At 39.5% G+C, this 15,946-nt stretch overlaps 1 protein-coding gene across 1 annotated transcript in view; it reads right to left on the bottom strand.

Moving 5' to 3' along the window:
• Positions 1 to 5,452, bottom strand: part of usp43b (ubiquitin specific peptidase 43b) — a 102,974-nt gene extending 97,522 nt beyond the window's left edge. The window contains exon 1 of the mRNA XM_053610551.1: positions 4,398 to 5,452. Coding sequence (XP_053466526.1) covers positions 4,398 to 5,015 — 618 coding nt within the window. The 5' untranslated portion in view covers positions 5,016 to 5,452. The remainder of the gene's footprint in view (positions 1 to 4,397) is intronic.
• Between the last annotated feature and the right edge of the window lie 10,494 nt (positions 5,453 to 15,946).

Here is a 15,946-nt window from a genome sequence, read left to right as displayed (position 1 = left end):
TTTCTACTTTCTTGTCTTGTGGTCTTGTCACCAATTATGTTATATATTTAGGCTTTTTAGAGTGTAAAATAGGATGTTTTTATAGCAGTATAAAGTATTCGTCTTGTTGTTTTGTTTGTGCCACGAGAAACAGATCATTTGTGATTCAGAGTACACTTGATGTCGTCATCCCATGATTAGCATTAACATGCTATTACTTGGATCGTGATATGTAGACCACAAAAACAAACAGACACATGCGCACAGTTCTTACTCACACATACAACTGTGACCTAAGCTGTTTTACCACAGGATGAATTTCTCCTTGCATGTGTGACTGTGTGGCAATAATGGTGCAATGTACAGCCCTGGGTTAGCAGATTTCTTTCATTTGGAACTTTAAAAAATGTAAAATAATGCTGTGTTCATTATTTGGCTCTGGTCCTATCACCCAGCCCTTTACGCCATCACAAGCCTTAACACTACGTTAAAACTATTCTCCCTCCATTTTAATGATCAGTACAAAGACCTCCATAATGACGGTAATGTATCAGAGCGGATCTGAGTCTCTAGCAGGTAACGCATAGCACAAACAGTTAAAAAAAAAAAAAAAAAAACACTTAGCACTGAGAACTTGTTATAAAATCTGCAGTCATCTATAAATTTAAATAAAACAGGTGAGATTATTCTTTCCTCCAAGGAGTGGCCTAATGCAGTCTGAGAGGAAAAAGCCCAACGAGACCTGAAAATGTCTACTCAGTACTAACCTAACAGATGCCACCTTTATTTCTACTTTATAATGAAAGCATAAAAGCTCAAAGCTTGCTCCCACAACCAGGCAAGTCCAATACTGTTTCTTCTCTATATATATATAAAAAAAAAATACTATACACCATAATATGCAATACAAAAAAATATTGCGATCATGGAAACTTTACTGCCTCTCTAATGAATTTAGGACACAGTTGCCTAAGTAGGCAGCATTTGCATGGTCTGAAAATAAAAGCTGTCCTATTCAAAAGGCATAAGGATAGCTCTCTTCCCATTCACCTCATTGGCCCAAATTTGAAAGGAAAATCTGGTGCAGAAGACAGAACTCCAGCTATAAGTGAATAAATGTAAGTTTACATGTTTGTCTAATTAACATTTTCCTAACAGTTATATCATGTTATATTAGTGTTCATAATTAAAGTTGGCTATCTCACACAATCCGACCTCATATAACCCCAAAGAACGGGTATAGGAACAGCTAGATAAAGTCTAATAAATGGGTGTACACTATGTGGACACCTGACCATCACACCCTTATGTGGTTCTTTCCCAAACTGTTGCCACAAAGTTGAAAGCACACATTTGCATAAGGTATCTTTGTTTTGTGTAGCATTACAATTTCCCTTCACTGGACCAAAGAGGCCCAGACCTGTTCCAGCATGACAATGCCCCTGTGCACAAAGCGAGCTTCGTGAAGACATGGTCTGACAAATTTGGAGTGAAAGAACTCGAGTTGCCTGAACGGAGCCCTGATCTCAACCCCACTGAACACCTTTGGGATGAACTGGAACGCCAAGTGAACCCCAGTGCTCCTCACCCAACATCTGAGTTCAACACATTTAATTTTTTGAGTCAAGCTGCCTTACCAATTTCACAAAATAATAAAATCTGATGTAAAACTGATGTTGAGCTTTTTGTCTTATAATTACTTACTACATACAGCACATTTAATCACACCGACAACAATTTGTACCTACACTCTGAGACTTGTCCTATTTAAATACGTCCTCAGACAAATGCTTGTATGTCACTATTAAATACAATTTATTTTATTCTCAATAAAAGAGTAGACTATTTGCAGGAATTTGATGGAGGTTTGTGGTGAGAGACTACAGCGCTATGAGTAATGCCAGCTCAGTGCCTGTAGACGCACTCGATGACCTCAGATTTTATGATAGACAAAACAGCAAGGTCTTAAAATAAATGAAAATGTGTGTGAGTGTGTGTGGGGGGGGGGGGGGTTTGGACAGATCATATTAATAGCAGTCAATCAAAAAGGCTTACGAATGTAGTTTGTACTGTGAAATATAACCTGATACACTGATATGGTGAATAAACCCTAGTATGCACTTTTTCCCATTTCAGCAGACAGGCAAATCGATTATTTCAGCCCTACAGTGCTAAATATTTTAGGTGGATTTTTTGTTCTTTATCCCAAAAGCAGTAGACGATGTGTGGATGTTATTTCTGAGGAAATAAACATGCGAAGAAAAGGGTATAATCTGATACTACACATCTCAAGTGCAGTGTGTGATTTGCAAAAGGTGTGGCATCTGGTATCTATCCTTCAACGTTGTGGCTTTTTTGCCAAATAGTCCATAAACTGGCTTTTGTATCACAAGGTGAACCAAATAGTAAAGGCAAAGTCTGTAATTTTTGGATGACTCTAGCTCATAAAAGTAAATAAAAGGCCCTAAATCTTTACTTGCTAAATGTCAACACCTTGCCATTAACATTGATGGGGTCTGAAATTTTGGTCCACGCTTGTTTCCCATTTCATTAGATTAGAGAAGATCAGGATCTTCTCAACCTCCACTAGTGTGTAGCATCCACCTGGATGATGCGACGGCAGCCATGGTGCGCCAGAACGCCCACCACACACCAGATATAAGTGGAGAGGAGAGTGATGTAGCCAATTCAGAGGTGGGGATTATTAGGGGGCCGTGATAGAGAAGGGCCAATGGGGGAATTTCACCAGGACACCGGGGTATACCCCTACTCTTTTATTATAAGTGTCCTCGGATTTTGGAAATGGAAGTTGTTGCAACCAAGGAAGCCACTGTAGCTATTTTCTCCCCTATATATATATATATATATATATATATATTTATATATATAAATAAATGAGTCTCTCCAGGATTTCAAGATTTTTGCAATCACAGAAATGAATGCAAAATCAAGCAAACGCTGCAATATTCAGAGGAGCTTGCAATGTTTCAAGATTACCGCAGACTTGGACCAAGATGTGTAATGTGACATCATCAGAACACACATTCAGCCAAAGCCCTCTTCGATTTATATGCGTCAAACACGAGTACAGCCATATGAATGTAAGAAATTGAACTTTGGTTTTCACATATCCTTCAGTTATCCGGCTATCAGAAACGTCATATGATCTTGTGATCAGAAGCGGATGGCTGATATTTGGGAACTGAATCGTGTGAGACAGTTCTGGGAGGTAATTGTACCAAATCATTTTGATGACAAACTTTGGGTCAGGCATTTCAGAGCGACAAAAACAACATTTGAGATGCTGTGTATGAGATTGATCCTCTGGTTAGACCAGGTACGCTGACCCACTGTGCCCTGGTTTTTACTTTTCTGAGCCAAGTATCCAATCACATGATTTGTTGAGTCAAAGTCACATGACTTTTTGTGTGTTTCCATCGTAGCTTATGCGCTTGTCTTCTTATTTAATCAAACAACTATCCGCCTCAATTGAGCGCACAAGTTTTTTATGCACATTTTGGAGATTTTTTTCACATCTGGCGTTTCCACCTAGTGTTTTTTTTAATGCAGTATCTCTAAAGTTGCATAAAATGAAATGGATTGAAACATAGCTATTTACATCTGGGGCAATTTTAGTACAGTCAATCCACCTATAAGGCCATGCTTTCGGGAGCTGGGAGGAAACCCATATGGACATGCGACTTGAACCAGGGACCACAAATTCATCAGCAGAAGCCAATTATATGCATGAATCCGTCTTTCTCTTTGTGTTAAGTATATTTAATGGTGATTTTTGTACACCTTTCTGAATGAATTGATTACTACTTGTATAATACGAATGATTTCTGGAATTTATTGAGAAATATGCTACAGTTAATACTCCTAGTTTCTTACAAAAGCTCGCTAAATGCACGAGAAAGAGCTATTTATGCTAATTACCTGTAATTACCTTACATTCCTGTTACAGAATGAAAGCTACAGCGTTTCTTCACCGGCTTAGAACTGACTTTCTCTGTCGAGACATTGCATCATTTTCTCTTTTTTTGGGGGGGCGCTAAACGTCAAAAAAGGGTCTCATTTCTGGTCTGGTCATAGTTACTGAAAATATCCGACACATAATAGAAGCAGTCTAACGCAATTCTGAAGTAACACGGAGTCCACAAGTGAATTTGACCCTTGGTAGTCATGTGACTGATACTTTCTGTAGTATGCTATTCCCAGCACAGCTGATTGTAAAAAAACAAAACAAAAAACTACTTCCTGTTTGCTTAGTTTCCACAGTTACTAACCTAAAGGTTGTGGCTTATACGCGTGATAAATCGCAAAGATAAGTTAAAAACACACCGAGTTCCCTAACACGAGTAGGGGAAATGTTTTTTTATTGAATTAATGAGAGAAAGAGTGAAGTTTTGTGTCACCTTAAACTCCACTGAGAGTTGAGGAGTGTAGTCCAGCGTCCAGAGCGCCCTCACGAGCGCCGCCAGCTGCTCAGTCACCTCTCCCGGCGCGAGCTGCGCGTCTTCACTCCTCACTTTCTTCACGTGATTCATCGTGTTTTCACCAATATCCATCTTATAATGCTCCAATCCGAGGTACTCAGCCAGCAGGTCGGTGTTGCTCAGGCACTGCACTACCGCGTTCATGAAGCAGGTGTTCCCGTGGTTCTTCAGCCCCAAAACCCCGGGAGTCTTATCACCATAAGACAATGAAAGCCGCTCTTTCAGTGAAGCGCGCGACTGAAGCGTGGACATTTTCACTCCACGCTCCCTCTCGTCTTCTTTCACGTTCGCTAAATTCGTACAAGGCGCTCCAACCCGGAATCCGCCGTCATCGTCCTCTGCGTCCAGCGGCTCGGCCGCGTCTCTGCCGTGAGTCCAGGCACCTAAACTTTTGAAAATCTTCGCCACGAAAGTCCCGACTGATTTGAACGACTTCTTACGGAACGCTTTCCCAGCGGCTCGCTTTTTATCCTTGTGCTTAGTGGCCTTGGATTTCCGCGATGTCCCCTTCACTTGCTGCTCGCGCTGCTTCTCCATGGCTGCTGTTATTTCTCTCGAGACACCGAGGAGGACAGTTTGTAGTCAGCCAGAAACCGGGCTAGACGAGACACGCAACGTGCCGCACATTTGTCTCTATTTGTCTCCGTCGCGTTCCTGCACATTCGCACACACTGCTCGTCTCACGGATGATAATCCCCTCATGTTTGTACACACGGACACACTGCGTGTGCGGTCGCTGCCGTAATTCCGCTCGAGCGCGCTCAAAGTGGCGGGTAGTTTCGAGGCGCGCGCCTCATTGGTGAACTGCAGCGCGAGCGCTCCAGGACCTTCCCGCCTCCCGTTTCGAGATCGTCATACCATACATCCAAACAAAAGTTCAAACTACTGAATCATGCATGGTTGTATCTAGAACTGGAAAGACCACATATTATTAAAATCACATGCTATTTAAAACCTGGACAGTTTTGTTTCCTTTTTTTCTCTCTCTGTCTCTCCACCTGCCCTCCTACGTGACAATAATAACAACCAGGCATTCTTAAAAACAGTACTAAACTGCACCTTTCCTTGTCACTCTGGTGTACCTTTAAGAGGACATACATCTTTTGTACCTTTATTATGTATTTATCTTTCACCTGGAATATCACGTGAATATCTTTAAAATGATTTGAAGGTTCTCAGAGCAGAGACATTTTGGTTTTCTTCCCATTCATTTGGTCACAGTGATGAAAATTACAGGTCACCTTTATCCATCCATCCATCCATCCATTTTCTGTACTGCTTATCCTACACAGGGTCAAGGGGAGGAGCTTGGAGCCTATCCCAGGGCACTTGGGGCATGAGGTGGGGGACACCCTAGGTGTGCCAACACATTGCAGGGCACAATCTTACATACATTCACACATTATGGTTACTTTTATCAAACATATTTATTATTGAGTTCTTATAGCATGTTTAACAGTTCAATTTAGAGATCGCAATCAGCAAGGCATGCCTTTGGACTAGGGGAGGAAGCCAGAGAACCCGGAGGAAACACTGAGGCACGGGGAAAACATGCAAACTCCGGGAGGCAGGAATCACTAAGCTACCATGCACCCCCCTTTCCCCCTAGTTCAAGTGAATGGATTAGGAACATCAACAACTCAGGCCTACAAATAATGGCAACTTGGATCTAATGTGTTGTGTGAATGGAAAGGATTAAAAAGCTCTACAGCTCTATTAAACAGCCAAAATATTATATATAGAGAGAAATAGTTGAATCATAGTTGAATCATGTTGGGGGGTTACCGATACATGGGGGCACTGATATAAGGAACATTAATGGCCCATAATAGACCCTAGTTTTTATACTAAAGCTTTAAAGGTACACTACATGCACCTTTCTAGGAAATATATACTTTTTGTAGAAAGATACAAAAGGTGAGCGTATACCTGATAAGCTTCATAGCATAGTCATACCACCCCAGCAAAAGGTATGGTTTAGTACCTTTTTCCTTAAGATTGTCTGGATAATTATGGACTGTGCTGGTTAGGGTGGCCTCTACTGTTTAATTATGTCAACAAGCCCTTATTGTTGGTCTGAGAAAACCCATATTTTTCTCCTCCACCCTTTCCTCTCTCATTATATCTTTCTCTCTCATATAACATACGACACACAATTATTATAGGAATTGAAACGTATACTGTATACCCTATACCTTATTTTCAAGCTTGCATTCTTTTCAGGATATCCTGATTTGTGGTGTGTTATTTAGTAAACTCATCCAAGCACAAATTGTAGACATTCATTTAATTCTATTTACGACTTTATCCATATACTTTGTACAGGTTTGCTAATCTCTTTTTTTGAAAAACGTCTGTATCCGATTCCATCAATATGTTTCACAACAATAAGGTTGTGAAGGTCTTGGGAGAGCTCTTTGCTTTTACCCATCATGAGATGTTTCTTGTGTGACACCTTAGTAACGAAAAGCCTTTTTATAGACCATCAATTTACTAACCCAGCTGATATTAATTTGCACAGATAGGAGGTACAATTACTTACGGATTTCAGGTGGTTTCAGCTGGTTCCTTGCCTGTGTTCAATACTTTTTTCCTGTGTCATTCCACTTTATTACACATAACTTTATTTATGGACTTTAATGTTGTGAATTCTTTATATTTCCAGATTTCCTGAGTTAATACTGATGTCTGGTGAAAATTTCATGTGAATAGCCTCATTGGAAATATATTATGAAAAAATATTTATGCGTCCAATTCTTATTTCCCCCATTGTAATTCCTTAATACAGCACACAAAGTGGGTACATTATTAAATACAAACATTTGGTTTGCATTTGTCCACCTTGGGAGCTTAAGCAAAATTCTGAACACATCATTAAATGCCACCTTGTGTTTTACACCAGAAGTGTGCAGTATAAAGAGAAGTACAGTAAGCTCAAAAAATAGCTATTTTAACATCATCTGTACACTTATAAAATTTACAAGCCAGCATATTTGCCTGTCCCTACAACTTATAGCACTGGTGCGGCACTTCATCGTCATAATTTAAATCCCAAACGCAACCCATGCGAATTATATGACACAAGTATAAGATTCAGAAATCATGTTCACGACTTCATTACAGCAGGCCCATGCGCCTCAGATACCCACACACTTCTTACACCACTAGGGGTTTCTACATCCACTGGACCTGCACGCCTCATAGAATCGACATACAAATACCCCATCAGGCCAGAGCTGTGGCTCATATACTGTATATTGTCCACCTTATCACACTCAACAGTTACTTTAAAAGAACTGTATCGGTTCTGAGTAGTGTCCATCTTTCGATAAGTAACATCACAATGGAGTTTAGCTTTCAAATAGTTAGCAAATGTCTCCTGAGTCTAAGTCAGGCGAAAATTCTGTGGCAAAAAGACTCACCAGTTTAGTCTTCACAACTTGTATATTCCCCCAGCACAAGTTCCAACAATACTTGTTAGCTTCTTCCCTCTGGGTTGGTTTAGACAGGGTTTGGGATGTACAATACGTTCTCACTCACATATTTAAAACGGTGAACCTCCTTCACCAGAGTCATTTTTCGGCTCCACATCTGGTGCTCCTTCTACTATGCCGACATCCAGGGCCAAAGCTTCAAATATCCATGCAGTACTCTGTGTGCACCGACTTGGGGCCTCCTTTCTGATCAGGGGGTCAGTCGCACTACTCGCTCTATCCAAACCAGGTTGCTCACAAACTGAGGACGCATGAGCCTCCACACCCAGGCTCTGAGCCTCCTCGTTTACCTGGGGAATTATACGCATCCTCTCTGTCAGGTTCAGGTTGTTCAATCACACATAGCTGTTGATTTACATCCGCCGTCACCACCCAAAGATATTCACAAATATTAGTCTGTGTAGACATGACCTGTTTCATAGCAGAAGTATCCATGCTTAAATGTTCAATTTTCCCAAGCAGGCAAGAAACATCAAGGCTATTAAAAGTCATCGGCGGTAGTTCAACCAACTACTGTGACAGAAAATGAGGGATGTCTTCGTCAGCCTCGTTAAGCAGTTTTAAACAGCTCTTAACGTTATTCACATCCTTTTGCAGCCACTTATGTGGTACAAAAAGTGTTGAGCAGAGCTAGGCCAGAGTTCAAAGAGATCATTTTTAGAGTTCTCAATCCATTCTGACCCAAAGTGATTCACAGCCAATGAAATAATGTCATCCTAGTTCAAAGACTTCATCTTAATAACAAGAACGTTTAAAATTCATCCTCCATTATAACTTGGCCATCAGTAGCCATGTAAATCACTGGTTTTATTCAAGATTTACTCGAAAGTTTACTCGAAGCACTCTGTGCATTCCTGCCGCCAACATCCGCCATCTTGCATCCTCAATATGGGCCATCCATAGAGAATCGCCTACAAAATTTTTCACAATTTGCATTGACGCAATAATTCTTCCAAACTTCCAAACTGTAAGACAAAAGTCAACTTACCTACATATGAATCAGAGTATATGATTCACTTGCACATTACACACCGAACTTTATTTCTTCTTCATAATACCACTGCTTTACACATATGATTACTTGAGGAAACAGCACTTCTAAAATGATATAACGATTTTCTCTAAATCCATGCGCCATGCTAGAACTAAGCATGAAATATTTACCACACAGATGACCTTCACATCACACTACCCTTTGTTTAACTCCACACATAGATACACAGTCCACACTCCCACAAACCTTTTCATCATATTTGTACAAGCTAAGACTACTCCTACTTATGCAGCATCCGAGCAGCCATCTGCATCTCTGTCACCAACTGGGTTCAGTCTGAAGAGATGTTCATGCTGTTGACAAAGCCAGAAAAAGATCCATCAATACACCTCATAGGATGCCATTTGTTGGAACACAAAAAAATCCTCACATTTACATTGAGAAACTCTGGTTAAAATGTCAAGTGGCTTTTAACTCAGCGTTCATCGGTTTGCAATTATAAAACACTCACCAGCTTGCAGCGACTGTAATATAATGTTAGCTCAGTTTTCCTCATTATTTGTCAAAGAAATTTTTTCTGACTTAATAAGCCGGTGCGTGCCTCTGCAATAAATGGTCTCAGCTTTTGTGCTTCTCCTAATTAGCCCTTTCTATGCAAATGTAAGAGAGGATAATGTCTATCATCCCTGGTGGCACAGAGCACTTTAAAAATGTGTGCATGAAAGAGCCGTTATTGTCTCTGCGTTTGGCAGCTAGTGGTAAAGGGTATTTCAAGTTATATTTACAGCCTGAAATACTTCATACTAATTTTAACAGCAGGTACAGTACGTTTAAAAAATAAAAATTGTGATGCTTGAGGATAAAGGATGAGCAGTTTGGGGGAATTTTGTAACGTTTAGGTCTGCACAAAGACCAACGCTTCACATTCTGATATACGGATGCTTTGTGCCTTTAGATGAATAGTTACAACAGAAATGAGATCATGATTTTGAACAAAACAATAGCAATAAAATAGGCAATAAAAGCCCATAAACACATGGGAGTCCCCTTGTGAAAATACACGGCATAATGTGGAAATTTTTTTTTAAAAACAGGCCTAATAAAACTAGAATCGCAAAAAGTGCCAAAGTTCTACTCCATAAACCTTCCAAGCCTTGGAAATTATTAGTAAACAATAAAAGGCTGACATTTAATGTGACCTGGGTTGATGTTAGGGCCAAATTGATATTTATTTGGGTTGAACCCTATAAAATGAATTCAATTTGCTATTAATTTGGGTCTGTTCTTACTAAGACGCAGGCATTTCAGAACACCTGTGAGCAATGGAAACAGAAATAGCATCTCACTGCAGTGTTTGGCACAACAGTGACGTCTGCACCCAGAAAGTGCAGCTGGGACTGAACAGCCAGACAGCCGGCTATCAAAGTGGCATTTTAGAGCAACACATAGAGGTCATTCGTGCACATTCCCCTAGAGTACCTCCTCAGGAAATTATAGCATTATAAATTGTTCTAAGACCTTCGATTAGAATTTACGTGCATACCTGTGAAATGCTTTCTAAATCTTTTTCTGTGTTGGAGAATATTGATGAATTCACACATATTCTCTCAGACTTGATCACATATTATTCCCAAAATACTCCCATAGAGCTAAAATAGCAGTAAGTGTTACTGTGGGGAGGGGTGTTTGATTATATTGTGAGATTCGCTAGAGCAGTAACTTCTTGTCTGTGCCACAGTTACTAATTTATTCCCTTTGGAAAGAGATTATTCCTTGATTCTTTGGATAGTTCTGGCTCTTGAAAGGGATTCTACTTAAAACCTTTCAAGAATGGGAAACTATCTGTTGTAAGTACCCAAACATAACCTTTACGATTTCTTTTGAGGGTCAAACCAAAATACCCTGAAAGATCTTTTCTTTTTTTGTTTACAGAGTGTATTCTTTGGTGCATAAAAGAGTGATTGGTAGCACCTGAATTGGGATAATATACCAGAGCAACAAGAAATTATAAGGTCTAAAATTCCTATAAACAGGTATGTTAGGTCATTCATACACACAATGTCCTTTACAGGAGAAAGATAACAAGAAGTTTTATTTGTCACATATACATTATACTTTTTTTGCATATCCCAGCTTGTTAGGAACCAGGGGTCAGAGCGCAGGGTCAGCCATGATATGGTGCTCCAGGAGCAGATATGGGTAAGGACCTTGCTTAAGGGCCCAGTGGCAGCTTGGAGGTGCTGGGACTTGAACACCTGACCTTCTGGTCAGTAACCCAAATGAAATAAATGTTTGTCATTGGACACTCCGAGGTGAGTAGTGTAGCCAAAAATGTTTACTCGAGTACAAGTAAAACTACTTATAAAAAGAATGACTCAAGTAACAGTAAACGTAATAATGTTAATAATTACTTCACTAAGAGTAATAAAGTAGCTGAAGAGAAGACTACTCAAGTAGCAAGTTATTAGTAACTTTGGATTTGATTCAAATAAAGGGAAAATCCTAAATCTCAGACTACACTGAGAACTGTGGAGTCCCACCTCTCCTTGAAAATCTGTCTGTTCTGTTTATATGATATAAAACCTGGGTTCAAGATAGAGCAGCATATCCCAGTCCTGTGATGGGTACAATAACACAAAACATGTCATTTTCAGCACAAAATCTCCCCTTGCCCCCCCCCCAAAAAAAAAACAACAAAACAAACAAAAAAAAACATTTTCCCAGTGGTTGACTGACTTTATTTTCACAACATGTTAACAGCCCAATCTTGTCAGCATCTGCATTTAACCAAGACAACGGAGAACAAAACACCAGACTGTGGAACAGAACAGAATAGAAAGTGTGTGTAGAGAGAGCGAGTGTTTGTGTATGTTAGTATGTTTGTGTGTGTGCGTGCGTGCTTGCGTGTATGTCATGCCTCACTAGCTTCTTCCCCTTCTTCGAGCAGTTGTTGTATCTGCATTCAGACCGCTGCAGCGTATTGTGAGACTCGCGACCTCATTATACGTGATATGAAGTAATTATTAAAACTACATATATTCATTGATATTTAACAGTAACGGAGGAACGCCACCAAATGTAGTGAAGTAAAAGTACATATCTGTGATAAAAAATTTACTTGAGTATGGCCAGTTAAACCTACTCTTAAAAGTAATATTTTTTAAATGTAGCGCCTTACTATCTACCTCTTCGGACACTATCCATCCATCCATCCATCCATCCATTCATCCATTTTCCATACCACTTATCCTACACAGGAAGCACTTATCATGGGGAGCCTGGAGCCTGCAAGGCACCATGGACGGGGTACCAACTCATTGCAGGGCACAATCATACACATATCTACGCACCCATTCACACACTACAGACAATTTGGAAAAGCCAATCAGCCTACAACACATGTCTTTGGACTGGGGGAGGAAACCGGAGTACCCGGAGGAAACCCTCGAAGCATGGGGAGAACATGCAAACTCCGCACACACAGGGTGGAGATGGGATTCCAACCACCAACCCCAGAGGTGTGAGTCAAATGTGCTTCCCACTAAGCATTGAACACGAAAGTCTATTAAATAAAACAAAATGCTACACATGATAAAGGATTTACACCAACATGTAATCATTAATCGAAAGATGACAAACTCAAACGTTATTTAACAGGTTATATAGTAGCTCAAGAAATGCACACATAATGACAGTAAAAGGTTCAGACATTCATTGTGCTTATGATGAGACATCAATTTTTGAAATAGTAATAAGAATTTAGATTGTTGCTTCTGTCTTTAAATTTGGACATGCAGGGTCCCTATTCACCTGAATGTGTTTAATCCAAAAGGCCTACAAATAATGTCGAAATAGACATAATGTGTTCTTTGAATGAAAGGAATAAAAAGCTCTATGGCCAAAATATTATCGTATACATTTCAATAATGACCCTATTATTTGAACAGCTGGATTATATCCAAAGGGTGTCTGTGAAATTTATTTTACACTCAGTGTTGGATTTGTCTGGGTTCTCAAGTTCCCTTCCACCTCTTAAAAAACAAGCTAGTAGGAGATTGAATGACTCTAAAATGCTCCTTAGGTGTGAATGAATGTGCAAATGTGTGTGTGCATTTTGCCATGTGATAGACAGGCCCGGGATAGTCTCCATTCCCACCTCTACCCTGACTAGAATAAAGTGCTTACTGAAGATGACTGACTGAATAAATGACCTGTTCCTTTCCTCCACTATGTCTACTGAAGATCATATTTCAATCCTTTGCTTCTGGCAAGAGCTTTCACCCACATTGTTCTATTATTATATAATAATGTTCTTTTATTTGCTGTCAGTAAATATGTCAGGAATGAAACTTTGAACTTGCCAGGAGGGATATAGAAACTCATATAATCACTCTTTAGAACCATACTGAACAGAAAAGTATCTCAGCATGCACCACACATCAGACCTTGAGGTGGATGGGCTACAACAGCAGAAGACCACATCAGGTTCCACTCCTGTCAGCCAGGAAAAGGACACTGATACTATCATGGGCATAGGCTCACCCAAACTGGATAGCTGAAGATTAGAAAAAAAAAAATCACCTTTTTGCAGTCTTTAACCGTCCAGTTTCAGTGAGTGCCAATGATAGCCTCAGATCCCTGTTCTTGGCTGACAGGAGTGGAACCTGATGTGGTCTTCTGCTGTTGTAGCCCATCCACCTCAAGATTTGCTATATTTTGAATTCTGAGATGCTTTTCTGCTTACCGCAATTGGAGTGCTTATTTCAGTTACTACAGACTCCCTGTCAGCTCAAACCATTCTGGTCATTCTCCTCTGATCTCTCTCATCAACAAAATGTTTCAGTCTGCAGACCCTCCGCTCACAGGATGGGTTTTTGTTTTTTTGACACCATTCTGTGTAAAATCTAGAAACTGTTGTATGTGAAATTCCCAGGAGATCAACAGTTTCTGAAATACAAAAAACCAGTCCATCTGTTACCAAAAGCCACACCATGGTTAAAGTCATGGAGATCACATTTCCCCCCATTCTGATGTTTAATGTAAACATTAACTGAAGCTCTTAACCTGCATCTGCATGATATTATGCATTGTGCTGCTGGTACGTGATTGGCTGATTGGATAACTGCATAAATGAGCAGGTGTACAGGTATTCCTAATAAAGTGGACCGTGAGTGTAGATGTCTCGTGTTTAATATAGAGCTGTGCAATGCTAATGCCATTCTCGCTCTTCTACTGAATACACAAAGTGAATAGAGTTTGAGGGATGAGCTAGATAAAGGTGCCACTGACGTACCACTCCATGTACTATCACTGGAAGTCATTGTGGAAGTGTGTCCTGTAGAACTCTGTGTAAACATTGAATAGATCCGTGACATTTTTCTTAATCAAATCGTTTACTCTCCAAGCATATTAAAAAAAAACAAAAAACTTTTTAAATTAGTGGTTAGCATGTTTGCCTCACACCTCCAAGGTCGGGGGTTCAATTCCCGCCTCTGTCCTGTGTGGAGTTTGCGTGATCTCCCTGTGCTTTGCAGCTTTCCTCTGGGTACTCTGATATCCTCCCCCAGTCCAAAGATATATTGTAGGCTGATTGACATTTCCAAATTGTCTGCAGTGTGTGTGACTGGATGTGCGATGGGTTGGCACACCAACCAGGGTGTCCCCCGCCTTTGCCCCAAGACCCCTGCGACCCTGTGTAGGATAAGCGGTATAGAGGTACCATTCCTGAACAATTTTTGCAGTGTGGCATGGTGTATTATCCTGCTGAATGAGGCCACTGTAATTAGTGTGACCAGGTGTGCTCAAATCATTTTTAGATTTGCTGTGATTCTATAGTGGAGTGATCCATTCTAGGTTTTATAGAAATTTGGCTTCTATCTTTCCAGTTCAAGAGTATAATCTTTTTTTTCTTTCTTTTTTTCTTCTATTTTTTTTTTTTATCAATGGTGGGTTATAAAAGCTGTAATGTTGGTGTAGGATTTTATATTGTATTAATTGACTAACTTTATATCATACTTAGAAACCTAGTTACACATACTATCCTAGAGGCAGCTTTAAAATACCCTCACCTACAGCATCGTATATTTAAGGTTAAAGCGCCCTCTAGTGGCATTAAAGGCTTATGTGCACACTGAAATTGGTTAATTTCTGTTTCATCCCTACAAGAAAATAAATTCAATAACACAATTAGAATGTAATAATAATAATGTTCACAGTGCTATTCACCATGATGTTATTCCATCACTGATGCATTGACATTTATCAGATACCACTTCCCAATATCAGCAACATTATTATTATTATTATTATTATTATTATTATTATTATTATTTATTAGTTTTTTATTTAGAGGAAAGCTACATCACTGCATCACTGGGCCTTGTAGCTACCAGCTCCTTTTCAAATCCACACAGGTAAAAATCAAACCTGTCTGCACAAAGAACAAAGATTTTCCTCCACACACAGAGTGCTGGCTGTCATCACTTTCTCAAAATGAGCATCCCTGCAGCGGGAAACAAAGGAGAGAAGGTGAAAGGTTCTCAGCTCGATGTGCCTTTCATGAAACTCAGAAAAAATGCAGTCCTCTCAAATCTGTATGCAATTAAGACCAGTACATTTTGATTGTTACCACACCACATAGATTCAGCTCTAGAAATATTGGCATCCTTAATAATATATATATATATATATATATATATATATATATATATATATATATATATATATATATATTATTATTATTATTATTATATTATATTATTATTATATATATTATTATTATATTATATGTATTATATACACACAGCTGAAATACACAGGGATGCTGTATAGTTTTAACATATTGGGCATTTAAAATGTTAATCTGAATTATGAAATCATGCAAGATGGAGGCTTGAGCACAGACACGCCAATCATAAGTATCTCATTAGTCACTTAAGTCATTTTGCTATATCCCTCATGAGCATTACTGAGTCTGTGTA

The sequence above is a fragment of the Ictalurus furcatus genome, chromosome 2 (genome assembly GCF_023375685.1).
Source record: "Ictalurus furcatus strain D&B chromosome 2, Billie_1.0, whole genome shotgun sequence".
Taxonomy (NCBI): Eukaryota; Metazoa; Chordata; class Actinopteri; order Siluriformes; family Ictaluridae; genus Ictalurus; species Ictalurus furcatus.
The sequence above is the reverse complement of the archived record's forward strand: the minus strand, read 5'-3'. Positions and strand labels throughout refer to the sequence as shown.